Below are 20,773 nucleotides of genomic sequence, written 5' to 3'. Positions count from 1 at the left end.
TAAGGCTACACAGATTATGAAGAATCAGGCAAACCACCACCACCACCACCAAAGGAAACTAAAGAACTGTAGTAATCATCTCCAAAGAAATGGAGATCTGAAAGTTGGCTAACGAAGAATTCAAAATAATCATCTTAAAGAATTTCAGTGAGATGCAAAAGAACACAGATAGATAACTAAAAAGTTTTATAGCACAATATTTGAATAAAATGAGACTTTTAATAGAGAATTAAAAAGAACCAAACAGAAATCTTGGCACTAAAGTGAACAATGGAAGAACTGAAAAAATGTAACAGTTTTAACAAGAGACTCAATCAGGAAAAAAAAAAAAAATCAGCAAACTCAAAGACAGGTCATTTGAAAGTAATCAATTAGAAAAAAAATGAAAGTGAGAAGGAGCATACAGGCTGTATATCATAAAGTGAACAAATATATACATTTTAGGATTTTCAGAAGAAAGACAGAGGAAAAAAAGATTATTTAAATATATAATGTCTTAAAATTCCCCAAATCTGGAAAAGGATATGAACAACCAGTTTCATAAAGCTCAAAATAACTGCGGCAAGAAGAACCTAATGAACATTCCTTTGGGATATATTATAATTAAATTCAAAGACAAAGGCAAAATTCAAAGACAAAGCAAGAATCATGAAAGCAGCATGAGATAAGAGATTATTCACATACAAGGGAAACTTTATGATGTTATCAGTAGATTTTTCAGCAGAAACCTTACAGGCCAAATAGGAGTTATACCATATATTGAAAGTGCTGAAAGAAGGAAAATTTAAAAAACAGACAACTAAGAAGGCTATATACAACAAAGCATCTTTTAGAAATAAGAGAGATGAAGACATTTCAAGACCCCCCGCCAAAAAAAAATGTTAAGGGAATTCATCACCACTAGACCTGTCTAGAAATGCTAAAGGACTAAAGGAATTACTCAAGTTGAAATGATGAAATGCTAACTAAATATGAAAGCATTAAAACTACTAATATCACTGGAAATGGTAAATAATGAAATTCAGAATATTCAAATATTGTAATGGTGGGTACATTTATCACTTTTAATTCTAGTATAAGAACTATAAAACAAAAGTATTTTTAAGAAGTATAGCTTTGATAATTTAATGAATACACAATATAAGAAGTTTTAAAATGTGTGAAGGAGAGGAAAACTGTAGAGTTTTCTATGTATAAAAGTTGAATTATTATCAACTTAAATTAGACTGTTATATGATGTTTATGTAAGTCTTATAACCACTGGGGAAAAAAACTGTAGTAGATACATATAATAAAAAGAGAAAGTAATCAAAGTATATAAAAACAACAAAAATAAGACAAAAAATTAACAAAACCAAAGGGAAGACAGCATAAGAGGAGAAAAGAAACAAATGAAGTATAAAATAGAAAACAAAATTACAATAGTTACCTATCAATAATTGCATATAAAGAGATTAAATTATCCAATAAACAGACACTGATATAGACTGAATGTCACTTGCAAAATTTAGGTTAAAATTTAATAGCCACTGTGACAGAATTAAGAAGTGGGACTTTTAAGAAGTGATTAGGCCATGAGAGCTCTGCCTGTAATGAATGTATTAATGTCCTTATCACAGCAGTGGGTTAGTCATCACAAGTGTGCGTTTGTTATATGCTCTCTCCCCGTCATGCCTTTGGCTATGTTATTATGCAGCATAAAGGTCTTCACCAGATGCCAGTGTCATGCTCTCTGCCTTCCCTGCCTTCAGAATCATAAGCTAAATTAACTTGTATTCTTTATAAATCACCCATTTCCTTATAAAATACCCTGTGATATTCTGGTATAGCAGTCACAAAACAAATTTAAAATAGACAAGAGAGTGGCTGAATGGATATTTAAAAATCCAGTGACAAGATGCTTACAAGAGACTCACTTTTGATTTAAGGACAAACATAGGCTAAAAGTGAAAGAACTGGAAAGGATATTCCATACAAATGATAAACAAAAGAGTGCAGGCAGGGGTAGTTATACTTACATTAGATAAAACAGACTGACAAAATCTGTCACAAGAGACAAAGGAGTTAACTATATAATAATAGAGCGGTTAATTTGTCCAGAGGATAGAACAATTAAATAGATATATGCACAGAAAACCAAACACCGCATGTTCTCACTCATAGGTGGGAACTGAACAATGAGATCACTTGGACTCGGGAAGGGGAATATCACACACCAGGGCCTATCATGGGCAGCAGGGAGGGGGGAGGGATTGCATTGGGAGTTACACCTGATGTAAATGACAAGTTGACGGGTGCTGATGAGTTGATGGGTGCAGCACACCAACATGGCACAAGTATACATATGTAACAAACCTGCGTGGTATGCACATGTACCCTAGAACTTAAAGTATAATAATAAATAAATAAATAAATAAATAGATATATGCACCCAACACTAGAATACCTAAATATATAAAACAAACATTAAGAGAACTGGAAAGAGAAATATACAGAAATACAATAAAAGAAAATGTTAGTATTCTACTTAAAATGGATAGATCACTCAAGCACAAAATTAAGAAAACAGTGCACTATAACACTATAGACTAAATATACGTATATGTCCCACCCAACAATATGAGAATACACATTCTTCTAAGAATACATGAAATATTCTCCAGGATAGATCACATGTTAAACCAAAAGTAAAAAACAGTAAGTCTTTTCAAATTTATAAAGATTAAAATTATATCGTTTTTTTTCTGATTGTACTGATATAAAACTGAAAATCAATAGCAGAAAGAAAATTGGAAACTCACAAATATGTAAATATTAAACAACACACTCCGGAAAAATCAATGGGTTAAAGAAGAAATCAAAAGAAAAATCTAAACATATCCTGAGACAAATGAAATTGGAAACACAAGAAACCAAAACTTGTGTGATGCAATCAAAACAGTTCTAATACAGAAGTTTATAATAATAAAGTTCTACATTAAGAAAAAAAAAAAAAAAGGCCAGGCGCCATGGCTCACGCCTGTAATCCCAACATTTTGGGAGGCCAAGGCGGGTGGATCACGAGGTCAGGAGATCGAGACCATCCTGGCTAACACGGTGAAACCCCATCTCTACTAAAAATGCAAAACAATTAGCCGGGCGTGGTGGTGGGCACTTGTAGTCCCAGCTACTCGGGAGGCTAAGGCAGGAGAATGGTGTGAACCTGGGAGGCAGAGCTTGCAGTTAGCCAAGATCGCACCACTGCACTCCAGTGTGGGCGACAGAGTGAGACTCCGTCTCAAAAAAAAAAAAAAAAAGAAGAAAAGAACAAAAAAGATATTGAATAAGCAATCTAACTCAATTCCTCAAGAAACTTGAACAAGAACAAAATAATCCCAATCCCAATGTTAGCATAATTATGGAAATAATAAGAATTAGAACAAAAAGAGACTAAATAAAGACTAGAAAGACAATAGAAAAGATCAAAGAAACTGAGTTGAATTTTTCAAAGAAAACAAAATTGAGAAACTTTTGGCCAGATTAAACAAAGGAACAAAAAGAGAGAGGACTCAAAAAATTACAAATGGGCTGTGTGCACTTGCTCATGCTTGTAATCCCAGCGCTTTGGGAGCCCAGAAGTTGGAGACCAGCCTTGGCAACATGGCGAAACCCCTGTCTCCAAAAAGTACAAAAATTAGCTGAGCATGGTGGTATGCACCTATAGTCCCAGCTACTTGGGAGATGGGAGAATCACCTGAGCCTGGGAGGATGAGGCTGCAGTGAGTCACTGCACTTTGGCCTGGGCATCCAAGTGTGATCCTCTCTCAAATAAATAAATAAATACATAATGAGTCATGACAATTGACAACACACAAATACAAAGAATAATAAGAGACTACGATGAACAATCATATGACAACAAATTGGATAACTCAGAAGAAATAGATTCTTAGAAATGAATGACTCACCAAGATTAAATCACAAAGAAACAGAAATACTGAACAGACCAATAATAAGAAAGGAGATTGAAGCAGTTATAAAAAATCCAATGAGAAAAAGCCCATGACCAAATGACTTCATGGGTGAATGGTATCACACATTTAAAGATGAATTAATGTCCACCCTTCTCAAATTCTTCCAAACAATTGAAGGGAAAAAACACTGCCCCTTAGTTTGCATGTAATGAAAAGTGGGTATATAAGTACATGACTGCAGAACTGCTCCTCTCAGCACACTGCCTACAGGGGAGCCTCACTCCACAGGAGCAGTCATAGAGCTGCAACACTGCCAGTTCAATAAAGCTGTTCTCTTCTACCATTACCTTGCATTTGAATTCTTCCTGAGTGAAGCTATGAACCTTCCCAGGATAAGCCCCAATCTGGGGGCTCACCTGCCCTGCAACAAGAGCAATTAGGTAAGAAAAAGAAATAAAAAGCACTCACATCAGCAATGAAGAATTATAATTCTCTCTGCTTGCAGATTAGGCGATTTTATATACAGAAAATCCTGAAGAGTATACAAAAAGAGTTAGAGCTAATAAGCTCATTCAGTACAGCTGAGGTCACAAAATTAACATACAAAAATTAGTTGGATTTCTATATACTAACAATAAACGATCTGAGAAAAAAAGTTAAGCAAACAATCCAATTTATAATAGCATCAAAAAGTATAAAATTATTATGACTCCATTTAATAAAGGAGGTAAAAGATCTGCTTATTAAAATCCGTAAGACACTGATGAATGTAATTGAAAAAGACACAAATAAATGGAAAGATAGCCCTTGTTCACAGACTGGAAAAATTAATACTGATAAAATGTCCACACTACACAAAGTGATATACAGACACAAAGTAATCCCTATTAAAATTCAAATGTCAGTTTTCACAGAAATAAAAATAAATTCTAAAATTTATTTTATTTTATATATATTTTTTGAGATAGAGTCTCGCTGTTGCTCAGGCTGGAGTGCAGTGGCGTGCTCTTGGCTCACTGCAACCTCCGCCTCCTGGGTTCAAGCAATTCTCTTGCCTCAGTCTCCTCAACAGCTGAGATTACAGGTATGCGCCACCACACCTGGCTAATTTTCATTTTTTTAGTAGAGACAGGGTTTCGCCATGTTGGCCAGGCTGGTCTTAAACTCCTGGCCTCAAGTGATCCACCTGCTTCGGTCTCCCAAAGTGCTGGGATTACAGATGTGAGCCACCACATCTGGCCTTCAAATTTCTATAAAACCACAAATGACCCCAAATAGCCAACACAATCATAAGAAATAAGAATGAAGGTAAAGGCATCACATGTCTTCATTCCAAGCTATTACAAAGCTATACTAATAGTGAGTATTATATTGACCTAAAAAGACACATAGACCAATGGGACAGAACAAGGAAACTAAAAATAACCCCATGTGTATACAGTTAGCAATCTTTGACAAGGGCACCAAGATACACAAAGGAAAAAGTATGGTCTCTTCAATAAATGATGCTGGAAAAGGTGGATATTTATGAGCAAAAGGACGAAACTGAACATTTATACCATATACAAAAATGAACTCAAAAAGAATTAACACTTAAATGTAAAACCAGAAATTGTATAACTTGTAGAAGAAACACAGGGAACAAACTCTTCGACATCAGCCTTGGTACTGAATTTTTAGATTTCGCACCAAAAAAGCACAACCAACAAAATAAAAAAACAAAAACAAATGGGCCTACATCAAACTAAAAAGTGTCTGCACAGCAAAGGAAACAAAGAACAACATGAAAAGGCAACCTAAGGACTGACCTAAGGACTGGGAGAAAATATATCTGATAAGAAGTTTCATATCCAAAATATGTAAGAATCTCACACAACTCAATTGCCAGTAAAAGTAAATCTGACTTAAAACTATTCAAAGGACCTGACTAGAAATTTTTCCAGGGATGACATAAAAGTAGTAAACAGGTTTAAGAAAAGGTGCTCAACACAATTAATCATCAGGGAAATGCACATCAAACCTCAATGAGCCATCACCTCACATTTACAGAGAGATACCACAGTGAGATATCAAATCATGAGATATCACCTGATACTGTTAGAATGGCTACTATCAAAGAGACAAGAGATCACAAATGTTGGTGACAGTGTGGAGAAAAGGGAACGTTGTACACCGTTGGTGGAAATGTAAATTGATCCAGCCATTATGGGAAAAAGCATGGAGGCTCCTCAAAAAATTAAAAATAGGAGTACCATATGAACCTCTAATCCTACTTCTAAGTATGTACCTAAAAGAAATACAATCTGGCAGGAGCAGTGGCTCACGCCTGTAATCACAGCACTTTGGGAGGCCGAGGCAGGAGGATCACTTGAGGCCAGGAATTCAAGACCAAACTGGCCAACATGGCGAAACCTCGTCTCTACTAAAAATACAAAAAAATTAGCCAGGCGGGGTGGCACAAGCAGGTAATCCCAGCTACTCGGGCGGCTGAGGCAGCAAAATCGTTTCAACCTGGGAAGTGGAGGTTGTAGTGAGCCAAGATGGCGCCACTGCACTCCAGCCTGGGCAACAAAGTGAGACTCCATCTCAAAATAAATAAATAAATAAATAAATAAATAAAATAAAATCAGTTAAAGAGATATCTGCACCCCTATGTTCATAGCTGATTATTCACAATATATAGTGGAATACTATTCAGCATAATGAAGAAGGTAATCCTGCCATTTCTGACAACATGGATGAATGAACTAGGTAGACACTATGGTAACTGAGTAAGAGAAATACAAACACTGTATAATATCAGTTATTTGTAGAATCTAAAAAAAGTTGAGTTCATAGAAGTAAAGTATAGAATGGGTCCCAACAGCTGACAGGTGGTAAAACTGGGGAGATACTGGTCAAAGAGTACAAACTTTCATTTAAAAGATAAATTCTGGGGATCTAATGTACAGCATTGTGAATATAGTTTACAATACTCATATATACTTAAGATTTGCTAACACAGTAGATCTTTAATGTTCTCTCCACAAAAAACCTGGCAACTATGTGAGATGATTAATATGTTAATTAATTTCATTGTATTAATCAATACGCACTGTATGTATATATAAAATCAAATGATCAGGATGCACCTCTCAAATAGATATAATTTACAAGTGTGGGGAAAAAATCCACATGAAAGAAGGAAGGAAAAGAAAAAAGAAAAGGAAAAGAAAGAAAACAAACATAAAGAACACATTCTCATTAAGCTTCTCGCTTAACCAGACAAAATTATAAAATGTTATGAATATATAAGGTAAGAGTTGAAAGTTTACTATATACTGAACAACGTTCTCAGCTCCCCATAGACATTTATTTAGTTAAGAATTCTACATAGTATTATATTAAATGATTTTAAATCTGTGGAATTTGTGCATACAGATATTATATTTCTAATCTTAGTTTAGACTAGGAAAGATGAAAAGTTGAAGTGAAATACAGGATCGGATTTTTTTTTTATATTTAGGAAGATGTTTTGCACTGTGATGAATTACTGAGTCTCAATTTTTGTAGGATCATCTTGGAAACCACCATAGGATTAGAAATTAATATACCAGAAAATATGTAGCATCTATCCACAGAATTCCTGGGACTTTTGAAAAAAATCCTACTGTCCATCACTCATCTCACACATTTCTGACATGACGCAAAACCAGAACTTTAAAAGGGGTTCCACACAGAGGTAGAAACATGCCCAGACTTTCCCAGAGCCCCCAAATCAATGCAAGGGCAGTCAGATCACACAGGCCCTCATAGGCCAAGGGGAGCACTTTGGCTGTCACTGTGAATTTGATGGTGGATCACAGAAGGGGAAGGAGAATCATCAGATAATTTAAGAACATGAGACAGAAGATGTCCCTCTGTGACAGCAAGAGAAAGAAAGAAACCCAAGTGTCTCAAAAATCATTTCCATTGGAGAACTTCCCAATCCACACTCCAAGGTCTGGTTCTTTCTTGACCGCTGGACCTCTCACCCATGTCATCCACTTCATCTGCTCCCACCTACCTGGCTGGACGGCTACTGTCTCCTCACTCTTCACATTCCAGGGCTCTTTCCTTTGCTCCAAAAAGGTGATCAGGTCCGGCTTAGAGACAGCGAGACCTGTTTTATTAGAAAAAGTCACATGATTCTTGCTGGGAGTTCTTTAATTGCCAGCTCAGTAGGATACTCAGTAAAGAGGGAACATTATAGAGGATCCTAGAAAATTACTTCCCCAAACAGTTTCCTGTCAGCTTCTTTAGAATATTTAGGAAGCATTTTAAACAAAGGAATCCTGAGCTTCACTTCCAAGTATGACTAAATCAAAAATAAGGAGAAGGAACTGGATTTTAAAGTGTGGGCAATCATAGTTTATGTCACTCCATTTCTAGAATCACCACTAAACTACAGTGAAGCTTCTACATCACCTCAAGAAAGAAGGCAAATGTCAAGATCAAACATTAGGAAGTCTTTTCTACAATAAACCCACAATTTTTTTTTTTTCCTGGAAGCAGGAACCTGAATTCATTCATATAAAGCATAAGCTCCCAAGTGACATTCTACAAAGGACAGAAATAAAACCCTTAGTTATTAGATGTTAGATATTCCAAAGGCAAGTTATCCTCACCCAGAGAGACCAGGTTTCTGTAGTTCTCTAACATCACATCCCCATATAAAAGCTTCTGATCTGAGTCCAGGTGTTCCCACTCCTCCTGAGAGAATGCTATGGCCACATCCCTGAATGTCAACAATCCCTGAAATAAAAATAAATAGCACATTGACCATGTGGCCATGGGCAGAGTTCATCATTTGACAAACCAAGATGAAATAAGAGAGCTAAGAAAACTGACTCTGATTTATATGAGTGACCTGAAATATTCAATAAGATACTTTCAAACACAATAATATTTTCTAATGTATTCTCTAACTCTGTGGAAAGAGAATGATATAAGATCCACAAAACCAGTGTAGATACTATGCCTATATAGAATATAAAGTATAAAACTAAGGCATCAAGGCCAGGCACGGTGGCTCATACCTGTAATCTTAGCACTTTGGGATGCCGAGGTGGGTGGATCACCTGAAGTTCGAGACTAGCCTGGTCAACATGATGAAACCCCATCTCTACTAAAAATACAAAAAATTAGCTGGGCGTGGTGGCACAAGCCTGTAATCCCAGCTACTCAGGAACCTGAGGCAGGAGAATCGCTTGAACCGGGAGGTGGAGGTTGCAGTGAGTCAAGATTGCGCCACTGAACTCCAGCCTGAGCAACAAGAGCAAAATTCCGTCTCAAAAAACAAAAACAAATAAAAAACTAAGGCATCAACATAGGAATATACACTTTTGAGTCTATATTTACATCATCCACAATCAGTTGTGTATAATTCTCAGGTGGAAAAGTCATGGTGACTTAGAGGCATACTTCTCAAATTATATTGTATTCAACAATAAACTGCAGAACTGGTTCAAATGCAGATTCTGATTCAGGAGATTTGGGGCTGGGGCTGGGGCTGCGTTTCTGCATTTTTAACAAGCTCATCAGTGATGCCAACGCCTCAGGTCCAGAAGCCACACTTTTGAACAGCAGAGAGGTAGAACACTGAGGGAAGAATTCAGGGATGATGTGGAATTGAGAGTTTTATGAAATTTGCAGGTTATAACATAATAGCAAGAATAGAAGAATCCTTTTTGAACATTTACTATTTCCTAGATGTCATCCTAGCAGTTTTTCATGTATTGATAAAACCATAAAAATAATCTATGTGAGAAATAATACTCTTCTTCCTCTTTAATAAAAATGTTTTGCTAACGCTTCCCCTGTCTCAAGCGTGAAAAAAAAATTTTGCCAAATATCTAGTATATAATAGAGCTTACTTTATTTTTTATTTATTTATATGTATTTAAATTTACTTATTTATTTATTATTTTACCCCAGTATCTAACTTAGAATTCATTTCAAAGGGATATAACAGGCCAAATGCAGAGATAAGTATAAAAGACTGTTCAGAGCAGGTGTCACAACTGAGAAGATGATGAAAACAGGAAGGCAGCAACACAAAACTGATCAAATGATGTTTATGTCACACGCACACACACACATAGAAATGGTAACTATACATACATGAAAAGTGACAGAACATTTCTTAATTAAGAAATATTTTAAGTTGTGTTAAAACTATAAAACTCTTTATGGATGATGCCTTTTTCTGTTTTTTAACAAACTATGAAGACTAATACATACAATGATATAAACTAAAATAGAGCTTCTGTTTCTGAGTCTAGTTTTTTTCCCCCAAGTTTTTGTTTTATTTACTCTAAGTGCTGTGTTATATTTTAGAATATTAAGACAGTAGATATATTAATTATACGTTAATTGTTGTTATCTTTCTCCGAAAATACAGAGAATAAAGGAGTGCATGCTTGTGAAATTAGTAAATTAGAAAGGAAACCTACAGAAGTGAGGCTTGTTTCAGAACTTCCAGTTTCAAAAACCAGTATTTACAGTCAACAAATGTGAGAGCCTTCACTCTCCAAAGCAACCCACAAGCAAAGGGAAACTAGAAAGCAATGGGAGTCTCTGGATTAAACGAGATGGTTTATACGCATCACTCAGTAAATCCTCCCTCCTAGATATTCATTAACAACAAAGAGAAAAATAACTAGTGACGGAATCCGGCAGAGAGCACCCGAACCAGGGGAATGAAGTTAGCATCGGCTGTAATGAGACGAACTGGTATCAGTGCTGATGTACAGATGGACCCATAATCATTACTGTGATATCAGTGACGGAAAAAAGTAAATCATGATCTGAGTATAATAATAAACAGATCTATGGGGGAAGATACAGGTGGCCATATTTCTTCAAACTGGCCATGTGACCCTACTTAGAAGCCTGGGCTGAGAACCACTTAGCTAAGCATTCCTCTCAAGCTTCAATATGCATACACATCATTTGGTATTCTGGGGCCTGTGCTAAGTACTGTGATTCTGCAGGTTTGGAAAAGTTCCATGAATCGGCTTAAGACCCATTATCATTAGCACACAGCTAGAGGAAGCGGGCACAGCACACAGAGTCCCTTACACTCAATAAAGTATAATACAAATACTTTTCATTCACAGCGAGGACCACCAACCAATGTCCTGAAAAATCACATCCTTTGCCAGCCATTTAAAGTCTACAGAGGCTGGAGAAGACAGTAACATCTAAGTCGGCATTTGGAAAACAGCATGGATACATGCATGAAAGCAGTGTTTACTGAGCTTGTACTATGTGCTCACAGTATGCACTGTGCTGGCAACATCACATGGTGTGAGTTAAGCCACATAAACCCCTGGGATGTGGGTCCTGAGTATCCCATAATTCCCTGCAAGATTTAGAGGATGGTCCAGACTTTCTCTCTGTTCTTCTGTTTCCCTGTCACTACAAAAGCTAACTACAGACTGGTGGGAGGGATACAGAAAAGAAGGGTAAAGTTTAGTTCATAAGGATTTCTCACTGTAGTCTTCACATTGACCTTGTTACTACTTGCGGAGCAACTACTGGATCTGCAGGAATGGAAAAAAGGTTGCCAGGTGGGATGTCTCTAGAAGCACTGTTTCAAAGAAGAAAAAAATTCAGGCCCCCATATTGTCCTTTGCTCCCATTTAACTGCTTTTGGGTTTGGGGAAATTGTGAGCTCTGGAGAACCAGCAAGAGCAACCACTCAGAAGTCTGATCTCCAACAAACAGTTCTGTGAAGGGAGGCTCCAAGGTGGGGCCAGACCTGAACCAAGTTCAGAAGAGGGTGGATTTGGGCAGGGTTAGGGCAGACCAAGGCAAGGGGCACGTGGCAGGCCCTAGGCTTCCCATCTCTATCTTGCTGATGTAAGTCCTGTGTTTCCTAAGCCTGACCACAAGAACTCGACTCCCAGAGTTTTTCTGATTTTAACTGTTTGTTTCATCCTTAACTATTTTGTAAATCCATTAACAAGCAATTTAGTCAAAACATGTAGGGCCTTCTGGGAAATTATGTTAAAAACCAAATCAAGAGAAAATGATAGAAATAATAATAATAACAACTCTTCTGTCCATGGATGGCACTTTGGGTGGTGACATCAGAACTCACAATGTCAACATAAGGGCAGTGTCCCAAATCAAGCCCAAGTTCCCCATATACCTCCGTGCTTGCACAGGACCACATGATGCTGAATTTGGCCAGTATCCACCTGCTCTAGACTGAAAGTTCCTGGATGGTAGGGACTATGGCTACTACAAGTGTTGACCTAATGGCCACATGAAATGGAAGCAATTGGTTTACCTATCAGTATGAGTCTCCAGAACTCCTCTTTGTTCTTCGTCCACGTAGTAGAAAACTGGAGCAACTCCCATTTGGATACCAAACAAACAGATTCCTTCTGAGAGTGGAGGAACAAATCCTGGATAATGCATTCCTTTCCCTCTGAGATGGAAAGAAATTATACCCTGTTGTCAGCCTGACCTCAGTCTGCACAGGACATCACCAAATGTCTCAAGGACCCCCAGGTGCTGGTGAGGGAGTCCCTGGTGATCCTGTGCTCAGGCCCCAATAGTGATTTGGGCAGGAGTGATTCAGGCTGACTCTGTGGGGCCAGGATACAAAGTGGAACTGCCCCAGTGGAGCTACAGATTCTGGAGCCAGGTGTAATATTATCTATACCTGATCAGCCAACTCTTGGGTACAAGAAAGAACAAGATTACCCTACTCCAGTAACGCAGCTCACAGGTAACTGTAGTTTTATTCATGGCTCTGGACAGTGGTGGCCCTGACCTCCCTCTGCTAAGATGCTGCTTTACACTAACAGATTCTGCCATCATATTCTGCTTAGACCAGAAGGCCCTCACAGAACTACAGCAGCTCACTGGACAAGATCTGGAAAACTTGAAGGACCCCACACAAAAAGTCGGGCTTTACAAGGTCTACGTCAATCTCTCGTAATGCAGAAAATGTCCCCTGGATTTTCTATACATCCTCAGCGCAAAGTCTGGCCCTGTCTTGTGGATCCCAGGTGGAGACCAGCCTTTATGTGCAGACCCCAGGCGGAATCAACCTGGCTCTGCATTCTTGGGTGTTGCTGTGAAGAGAGGAAAACTAGAGGAGACAACCCCTCAGGAAGGCTGCTCTCACACATCCTGGAGAACCCCAGGACCTGGGTTCAACTTTTGGAGCTGCAGATTTAGGTGTGGGAGGGGCAGGGAAGTGGCATGCGCCCTCTGCACATTCATGGGCATTTGGGCAAGAGGATGAAGGGAATGTTGAGATTCTCAAGCCTACTCCATGCATGTGTGTGTGCCTCGTTGGTTTCCAGCCCCCATGGTCTCTGAATCAGTTTCAGGTCTGAAGATGCCAGGGGCATGACAGAGCCGGAATGGCTAACTGATGCCCTGTGAACTTACTTTTGCAGAAATCTGGCCAACTGTACTAGAAGGGATTAAAGATTCCAAATAAGCAGACAGACCATTCTACCTGCAGATTTTCGGGGCAATGGGCACTTTGCTGCACAACTGTGGGTTGTGACGGGAAGTCTTCGAGGGAACGTCGCCTCTAGAGTGAGGCCTGTGGCACCTTACATGTCTCAGTGTTTGGGAAATACAATTAAAAACAGAATCATCAGAAAAACAATGCACAATGGTAGAAAAGAAAGAAAACTGTTTTATGACACAATCAGACCAAATGTGAAGGACATTACAGGCAATCTGCTAAGAGAATGGAAAACCAGTCACTCATGACTCACCATTAGTCCTCAATAGAAGACCTGACAGCACCATTTGTGAGATAGAGTGCATCCTAAATTCACCTGGGAACTGGGAGGCTATCTGTGTTTTTTAATCGGCCATATTTTTCCTTAAATAAGGACAAATAAACTTCATGTCTTCGTGACAGGTAGATTTGCAACGTGGAGCCAGGGGCCTGAAGGTAGATGCCTGCTCTCCTAGAGAAACTGTGAGATATGGCTCTCTCTTCTTTGCTACCTATATTTCAAATCAATGATTCCCAGTTCCTAGAGAAAGAATGTCCCGAATCAAAAAGACTGATGGCCAGGCACAGTGGCTCAAGCCTGTAATCCCAGCACTTTGGGAGGCTGAGGCAGGCAGATTACCTGAAGTCAGGAGTTTGAGACCAGCCTGGACAACATGGTGAAACCCCATCTCTACTAAAAACACAAAAACTAGCCCTGCGTGGGGGCAGGCACCTATAATCCCAGCTACTTGTGAGGCTAGGCAGGAGAATCACTTGAATCCAAGAGGCACCACTGCACTCCAGCCTGGTCGACACAGCAAGACTCCAAAAACAACAACAACAACAACAACAACAACAACAAAGATTGACAAGAGACAAAAGATCTGTTTAGCTGTTACAATGATTTAGATATACTTCCAAAAGGCAGACAAAAATTTACATATAAAAATTCTCTAAAGTAAATGATTCAAGAAAAGGAAGGAGAGAAACATGTCTTCCCTTATTTTCAAGACTTCCCTTAAGTCATATATTTTTAATTTCTACTTGTTCTCAGAACTGCAAGATCTAGGGCCACAATCTTGAATTCATGGACATCTGAATTCCAGCAGGCGCTGGATTCAGGCACCTGAGGATTGGGCTTGGACACGCTGCGTGCACATAAAAAAGGGGTTTGTGGGTCAGGCATGGTGGCTCACACCTGTAATCCCAGCACTTTGCGAGGTGGGTGGATCACTTGAGCCCAGGAGTTTGTGACGAGCCTGGGCAACATAGTGAGACTCTCCCTGTCTCTACAAAAATTACAAAAATTAGCCAGGTGTCGGGGGGCACATGCCTCTAGTCCCAGCGATTTGGGAGTCTGAGGTGGGAGGATCACCTGAACCCAGGGAAGTCAAGGTTGCATGATCATGCCACTGCACTCCAGCCTGGGCGACAGAGTGAGACCCTGTCAGGGTCTGTGGGGAAGTTAAAAGGCAGAAAGGAAGGTGCTACTAAGAACTCTCGAGTAGGGGGCAGTGCAGAATTGGTGGAAGGACTGGTTTGTGCTACAGATACTGGCCTAGACGGGGCTCTGACTTATTCCTGTGTCCATGCAGGCAGATGAGACTATGATCGGGTAGTCCACAAGCCTAGGTTGATGGAGGGACTAGGTTGCTGCTGCAGTTTCAGGGTCTGGGGACAAGGATGAGCCAGGAGTCCTCTAGGCATTTGTATGGGAATTTTGGCAGGAAACTCTGGGAGCAAAGGTGCTACGGGCACAATTCCTGAGGGTCAAGTCTTGTCCTGAAAGGGGCGTGGCCACGTCAGTGCCTAGTGGGTGTGTTCAGAGTGGGTGGGAATTATATGGTAGCAGCACAGTGAGGGCGGGGTCTGTTCTCAGAACTTCTTCCCTTTCTATCCTCAGTCGCCTCTCTCCCTGGGAGGAGATGTGCAATAACAGGACAATGTGTAGGGTGACACCCTTTGTGCAGGAGAATACAGCCTCTCTTCCTGGAGACACCCAGAGTCTCTCTCCAGCCCAGGTCCCTGTGCTATCTTTTTTCCAACAATAAATATGTGGAGTTTGTTGAACACCAGCAATTCTCCAACACCAACTGGTTGTCCAACAACTCAGTTCTGACACCACCCAGAGGCAGCATAGACCCCACAAGTTCAGATTTCAGTGCCACAACACTGCCCCCTCTACAGATGCCAGTCACAATTCCCCAGGGTCCATCTATACTTCTGAGCTATTGCCTATAAGTTAGGGCCTCCCATAATACGCTACTCAAGTTCATTAATTTTATACAAGGACTCACAGAACTCAGCAAAGACTGTAATTGCACTGGCCAGTTTATTATAAAAGATACAACTCAGACTAATGGAAGAGATGTGTAGGGCAAGAGAAAGGAATGGGGAAAAGATGGGGTTGGTGGTTAACCCTGGGAAGCAGCTGTGATGAAAGAAATCCCCCTTTCTTTGTGTTCTGCAAGAGCAGCTTACTGCAAAGAATCCTCTTCCCGTTATGACTTAGATGATGTTCCCTGTTTTAGGTATCACAAAGCCACAGACTCTCCTGTTTCATTTTTTTCCCCCCTCATAAGCAATTAAATAAAGAGTTTTGTCTCCCGTGGTCAAAACAAAATATGTGTTAACCAAGCTTGCTGAAGTTTCTCCCCTTCTCCAGGTCCCTGAGCTTTGTCCCACCCACAGCCTGAGCCAACATTCAACCCCTCTTTATGCCCCTCCCAAGAACAGGCTGACTTCAGGGTGACACATTCTCTGATCAGGGATCTGATTTTGCCCCAGAGTCGTGCCCTTCCCCTCCCACCTTTAATCATGTTTGCTCCTCCCTATGAAAGGCCTTTTCTGCTTCAACTGTGAGATCCACAAATATCTTACAGTTGGTGCTTTCCTCCTCTTGCAATACTTTAGAATTAAGGAACTTCTTACCTATATCCAGATGTTTTATTTGACAAAGTCAAGAAACAGCTCCAGGACACTAACAATTCCACCCTCAGAAAGAGCTTCCCAGTCTCCCTTCCAGCCCAACCTCCACCACATCAGCCTGTGAATCCCCTGCTTTCCAGAACTCTGCAGCTTCTCCCAGTACAAAGGGCTCCCTCCATGGCTGCTGTAAACCTCAGGGACACCCGAAGGGGGCGCTCCCCAAGAAGAACTAACTGGGCTTTCAATGACCTCCTTTTGCAGGCTCAAGTAAGACTGAGGTCTTCTATGCCTTGTCAGGGTTATTCCACAGGCCCGCTTCTCACTTTGCAGGCTCTGTCTCTCAGGTCCATCAAGGTGGGATGCCTTCTTCTCATCTCATCAGCTCTCCACAAGCATGGAGCGAGCTCTAAAACCTACCCCAGGATAGCAAACGTCAGACCTTCTTCCACTCTCCTGGCACTGCACACCTTCTGGGGAGTGCTGCCAATCCTACTTCAACTGAAGGGACAGGGGCAGGTGCCCAGCCAGTCAGATGTTCAGTGACCTAACAGGTTTCAGGAAAACAGCATAAATCACTCAAACACTGTTTTTATAGAAAGGAAGGAAACGGTAAGGCCCTTATACTTTATACTTCAACAGGTCAGGCCACAATACCTCTTTCGGGCAAGAAACATGTCATTTAATTATTTCCATAACAGCAGATAATTTAGTATATGTGAACACTTCTAGGAGGTGCCAAGTTCTGTCTCATAAAATCTGGCATTAAACTCGGACATCCAGATAGCAGTAGAATATGGAACAGAGATATCCACTGTCACAAATCCTCCACTGCAAAAGAGAGGCCCTGACGTTTTAATGAATGTTTGTAATTGACCAATTTAATCTAGCACACTTTCTGTGGAAATGTATTCGTTTTCTACAGCCATAGTAGAAGAGAAGATTGCCCGTTTCTTTTCCCCAGCAGCATTTCCAAGCTAAGTCCTGGGATTTTGAAATCGCCGCTTCAGAGGACCCTAAACCACAAACCACGGCGGCAGGCTTCCCATTTCACCAATCGCTGTTTGCCCAAATAAACCCTTCCACGCTTTAAGGGTGAGTCCCTTTAATTTGTAAGAGGAAAAAGGAGACTGGGACACCATGGGGCACAGTATCTTCCCATACACGAATCACACACCGACCCGGGGTTTCCCCTGAGACCCTCACGTTTTCACCGCACAATCTGAGGAGACGCGGGGCTGCAGCACAGAGCTGCTCAAAGACTGCTCCTGCCAGGGCCAGGTCGCTGTGCGGCGTCGGGACCGGACCGGACGCGCGGGGTCCCGGCTGCCGACCCGGCCGCCATCTTGCGGCGGAGGAAACCAAGGGCCGAGTTGCGCCCGCGGGGACCCGGGGCCCACACCACGGAGCTGACCTTGGGGAGGCCCGGGTGCCCCCAAAGCGGGTTCCCACCGCTTCCGACCGCCCCTCTCCCTCCTCTGGGGACCCCCGACCTGGCACATTCACCATTTCCCAGCTTCCGGGATGTCCTGGCGTCTTAGCTACGGATCTCCCAGTGCCTGCAGGTCACAGAGCAACAGAGGTTCCGTGTATTCTCAGAACGCGAAGCCGCCTGGGCCTCCCAGGTGGAAGGACTCGGAACCCTGGTGAAGAGACCCAGCTCTCCCTGCAGTCAACAAAGGCCCCCCGCCAAATCCCAGAAGCAGCCCCTGCTCTCCGGCTGCTCCCGATTGGACGATTTCCACTCCAACGCCACTGATTGGGTAAAGCTCCAGGCCTCGCCCCCTCATTAGTTCTGTTTTTGAATGGGAGACAGGCTCATTGAGGTGGGGCCGCCTGCTGAGAGTATTACAACTAATTTAAGGGGTGAGCTGGGACTTGAAATGCACTTGCTTTCCCGTCCCTGGTTTTGCTTGTATAAGGCATCTTATTATCTAATTAGGTTTAAGAAGGAGGGCATTTGGACACCTTTAAAACAACTTTTTAACCGTTCTAATAACCCAAGAAAGACCTTCATCCCATTCCTTAGCACCTCTCATCACACGGTACCCCACTTCTCAGGACATAACTGTGGGACTGCAGAGGGAACTGCTAGGGGTTTTGGGGAGCACGCAGGAGGCTTCAATGGCCAAGGTAATGGAGGCTTCCCTTGGGTGTCACTTAAAATCTCGGGGTCAGGGAAACTAATGGACATGAGGATTGTAATTTTTTTTTTCTTCTCTGAATTTGCAAGAAATAAACGACGATCCAAGCATCCCAAAAGGCATTCAATGATACATGAGGCCGAGGGCCTCCATGCTCTGGAGAGGGATGGCCTGGCATCAGCCACCAGCTGCAGTGAGCTGAGATAGTGCCACTGCAATGAGCCTTAAACTTCCCTCTTGTAGACAGGCCGCCTCCACACACCCGCTTGTCACATCGCAGGCTCTATCCCTACGGTCCATCAAGGCGGGCTGCCTTCTTCCCATGTCATTAGCTCTCCACAAGCGTCTAGTGAGCTCTAAAACCTACCACAGGATGGCAAACGTCAGACCCTCCTCCACTCTCCCAGCACTGCATGCCTTCTGGGGAGTGCTGCCAACCTCACTTCAACTGAAGGGACAGGAGCAGGTACCCAGATGCTCAGTGACCTAACAGGTCCACCATGCCCAGGGCCTGACCCCACAGCCTGGCACCCCTCCCCCACCCGCCCTGCACTCCAGCCTTTTTCCCAATGACAGGGGATGTTCACCTGTGCCACAATCCCATGAGTCTAGTGAGTGGGCCAGGCAAATCCCAGCTGAGTGCCTGTGACTCCACCCTCTTACCTTCCACTCAGGTGACATTACAAGCATAACCTTGAATTTGAGCTAATTTATACATATGCCTCTCCTGGTAACCTGCGGGACAACAGCCCTCACAATCCAGAGGCTGGGGAAGCAGGTTTCAAAACCTCACTTCATTCCAATGTGAAATGAAGACATGATGGTTTAAAAATGAGAAAAAGTTCCTGAGAAGCTGTGGGGGTGCTTCACTTGCTAGCTCATGCCCACTCCCTCTGTAACAAGGTGTCTAGTGACACCATATCCATAAGCAGCTCTCTGCAAAGCCCTACGTAGAGGTCACAGCCAGACAGACTCCCTCAGGCTTACAGGGCAGCAATGTCCTCCCCCAGTCCAGGCTCCCACAGCAGGCACAGACAGGTGCAGAGAGGCAGCAGCCATGGCCCATGGGGTCCCCTGCCACCCTCAGAGCTAGTCTCTGCAGCAGGTGCTGTGTGGTAAGCAGTGGGGCTCCACAGAGAGGTGACAAGCCCTCCTGTGTCTGTAACCTTTCCCCAGGATCCATGTCAACCCTGGTTCCCCACGCTCCTTACCAACCCCACCCTCCCTGTGTCAGGCAGCTCGGGTTAAAATGGGGAGAATGATACATTCCAACTGTAGACCCCAAGGTTCTGTCCATCTGGGGTACAGGGAGTAGGGAGGCCAGTCAGAGCCTGTGGCAGCACCTCCTGCTGGGCCTGAGGGCAGACAGGCCAGGGCTGGGCACAGGGACATCTGGGGGACCACCACTGACAAACCTGTCCGTCTCAGCCTGGAGCTATGGCCAGGCCAATCATGACTAATAAAACCACTGCAGCCTTCATCCTGCCACAAAATTAAAGTGCACCCCAACCCCCAGCCCTGCCACAAAGCTCTGGCTCCCCATCCTTTTTGGCTTAAAACTTAGACATTAAGCCAGGTTGGGCCTGGGAGGTGTGGCAGTAAAAGCAGCAGCCATAAGATCAACCATGCAAATGAGCTGAGGAATCCCATCTGCATGTCATCCACTCAGAACTGCCTCAGGGCGATGTACAGGCTGGGAGGGAGAGATCAATACTCGTGGCCATGGACATACTCCACACCCCTGATGTAAGATGGGGAGGCTGAGGGGAATATGGGAGCCTGAGGGGCCCCACAGCTGGGAACTGAGGACCGTACATGCCATTCACAGGTCTTCAATTAGGCCTTTGCATCATATATTCACTGAACCAGTGCAAAAGAATCTTTTAGGGGGCATGCAGGCTGGAGACCCAGGAGGATGGTGGGGGTGGAACATGGAAGAGGGGCTCACTTCCTCTAATCTGCGAGCATGCCCCTTCTCCTGGAGTCCGCATCTCTAACATCAGGGTCGCTGACTATCTCTGTCTCTCTCGATCCCTGCAAGCTCGAGGAAAAAGGATCCCTGGCAGCCACAGGGCTGGGAGCTCAGTTCCTCTGGCCCTGCTGGCTCAGAATCAGTGGCCATAGGGTCCCCAGACCTAGCTCTGTTGTTTTGAGGCAGGGTCTCACTCTATCACCCAGGCTGGAGTGCAGTGGCACAATCATGGCTCACTGCAGCCTGGACCTCTCAGGCTCAAACAATCCCCCCACCTCAGCCG

General features: G+C 42.5%; 2 protein-coding genes across 8 annotated transcripts in view; both read right to left on the bottom strand.

Moving 5' to 3' along the window:
• The window catches only part of ZNF267 (zinc finger protein 267), a 142,925-nt gene extending 124,936 nt beyond the window's left edge, over positions 1–17,989 (bottom strand). The window contains exon 1 of one of the 3 annotated variants that reach the window (XM_073015331.1): positions 17,881–17,989. In XM_073015331.1, the coding sequence (XP_072871432.1) occupies positions 17,881–17,883 (3 nt within the window). In that variant the 5' untranslated portion in view covers positions 17,884–17,989. Of the gene's footprint in view, positions 1–12,270; positions 12,374–17,867 lie in introns of those variants that run through there. The other 2 variants (XM_073015330.1, XM_073015332.1) reach the window with 2 other exon arrangements.
• The window catches only part of LOC103231546 (uncharacterized), a 47,150-nt gene extending 29,161 nt beyond the window's left edge, over positions 1–17,989 (bottom strand). Inside the window, exons 1-3 of one of the 5 annotated variants that reach the window (XM_073015334.1) lie at positions 17,881–17,989; positions 8,600–8,726; positions 7,999–8,094 (exon numbers count right to left, since the gene is read on the bottom strand). In XM_073015334.1, the coding sequence (XP_072871435.1) occupies positions 7,999–8,094; positions 8,600–8,726; positions 17,881–17,883 (226 nt within the window). In that variant the 5' untranslated portion in view covers positions 17,884–17,989. Of the gene's footprint in view, positions 1–7,998; positions 8,095–8,599; positions 8,727–12,270; positions 12,377–17,867 lie in introns of those variants that run through there. The other 4 variants (XM_073015333.1, XM_073015336.1, XM_073015337.1 and 1 more) reach the window with 4 other exon arrangements.
• Positions 17,990–20,773: the final 2,784 nt, after the last annotated feature.

Source organism: Chlorocebus sabaeus, chromosome 5 (assembly GCF_047675955.1).
Source record: "Chlorocebus sabaeus isolate Y175 chromosome 5, mChlSab1.0.hap1, whole genome shotgun sequence".
In the NCBI taxonomy this organism is placed as follows: Eukaryota; Metazoa; Chordata; class Mammalia; order Primates; family Cercopithecidae; genus Chlorocebus; species Chlorocebus sabaeus.
Note: the sequence above shows the minus strand (reverse complement) of the source record. Positions and strands in the feature narration are given on the sequence as shown.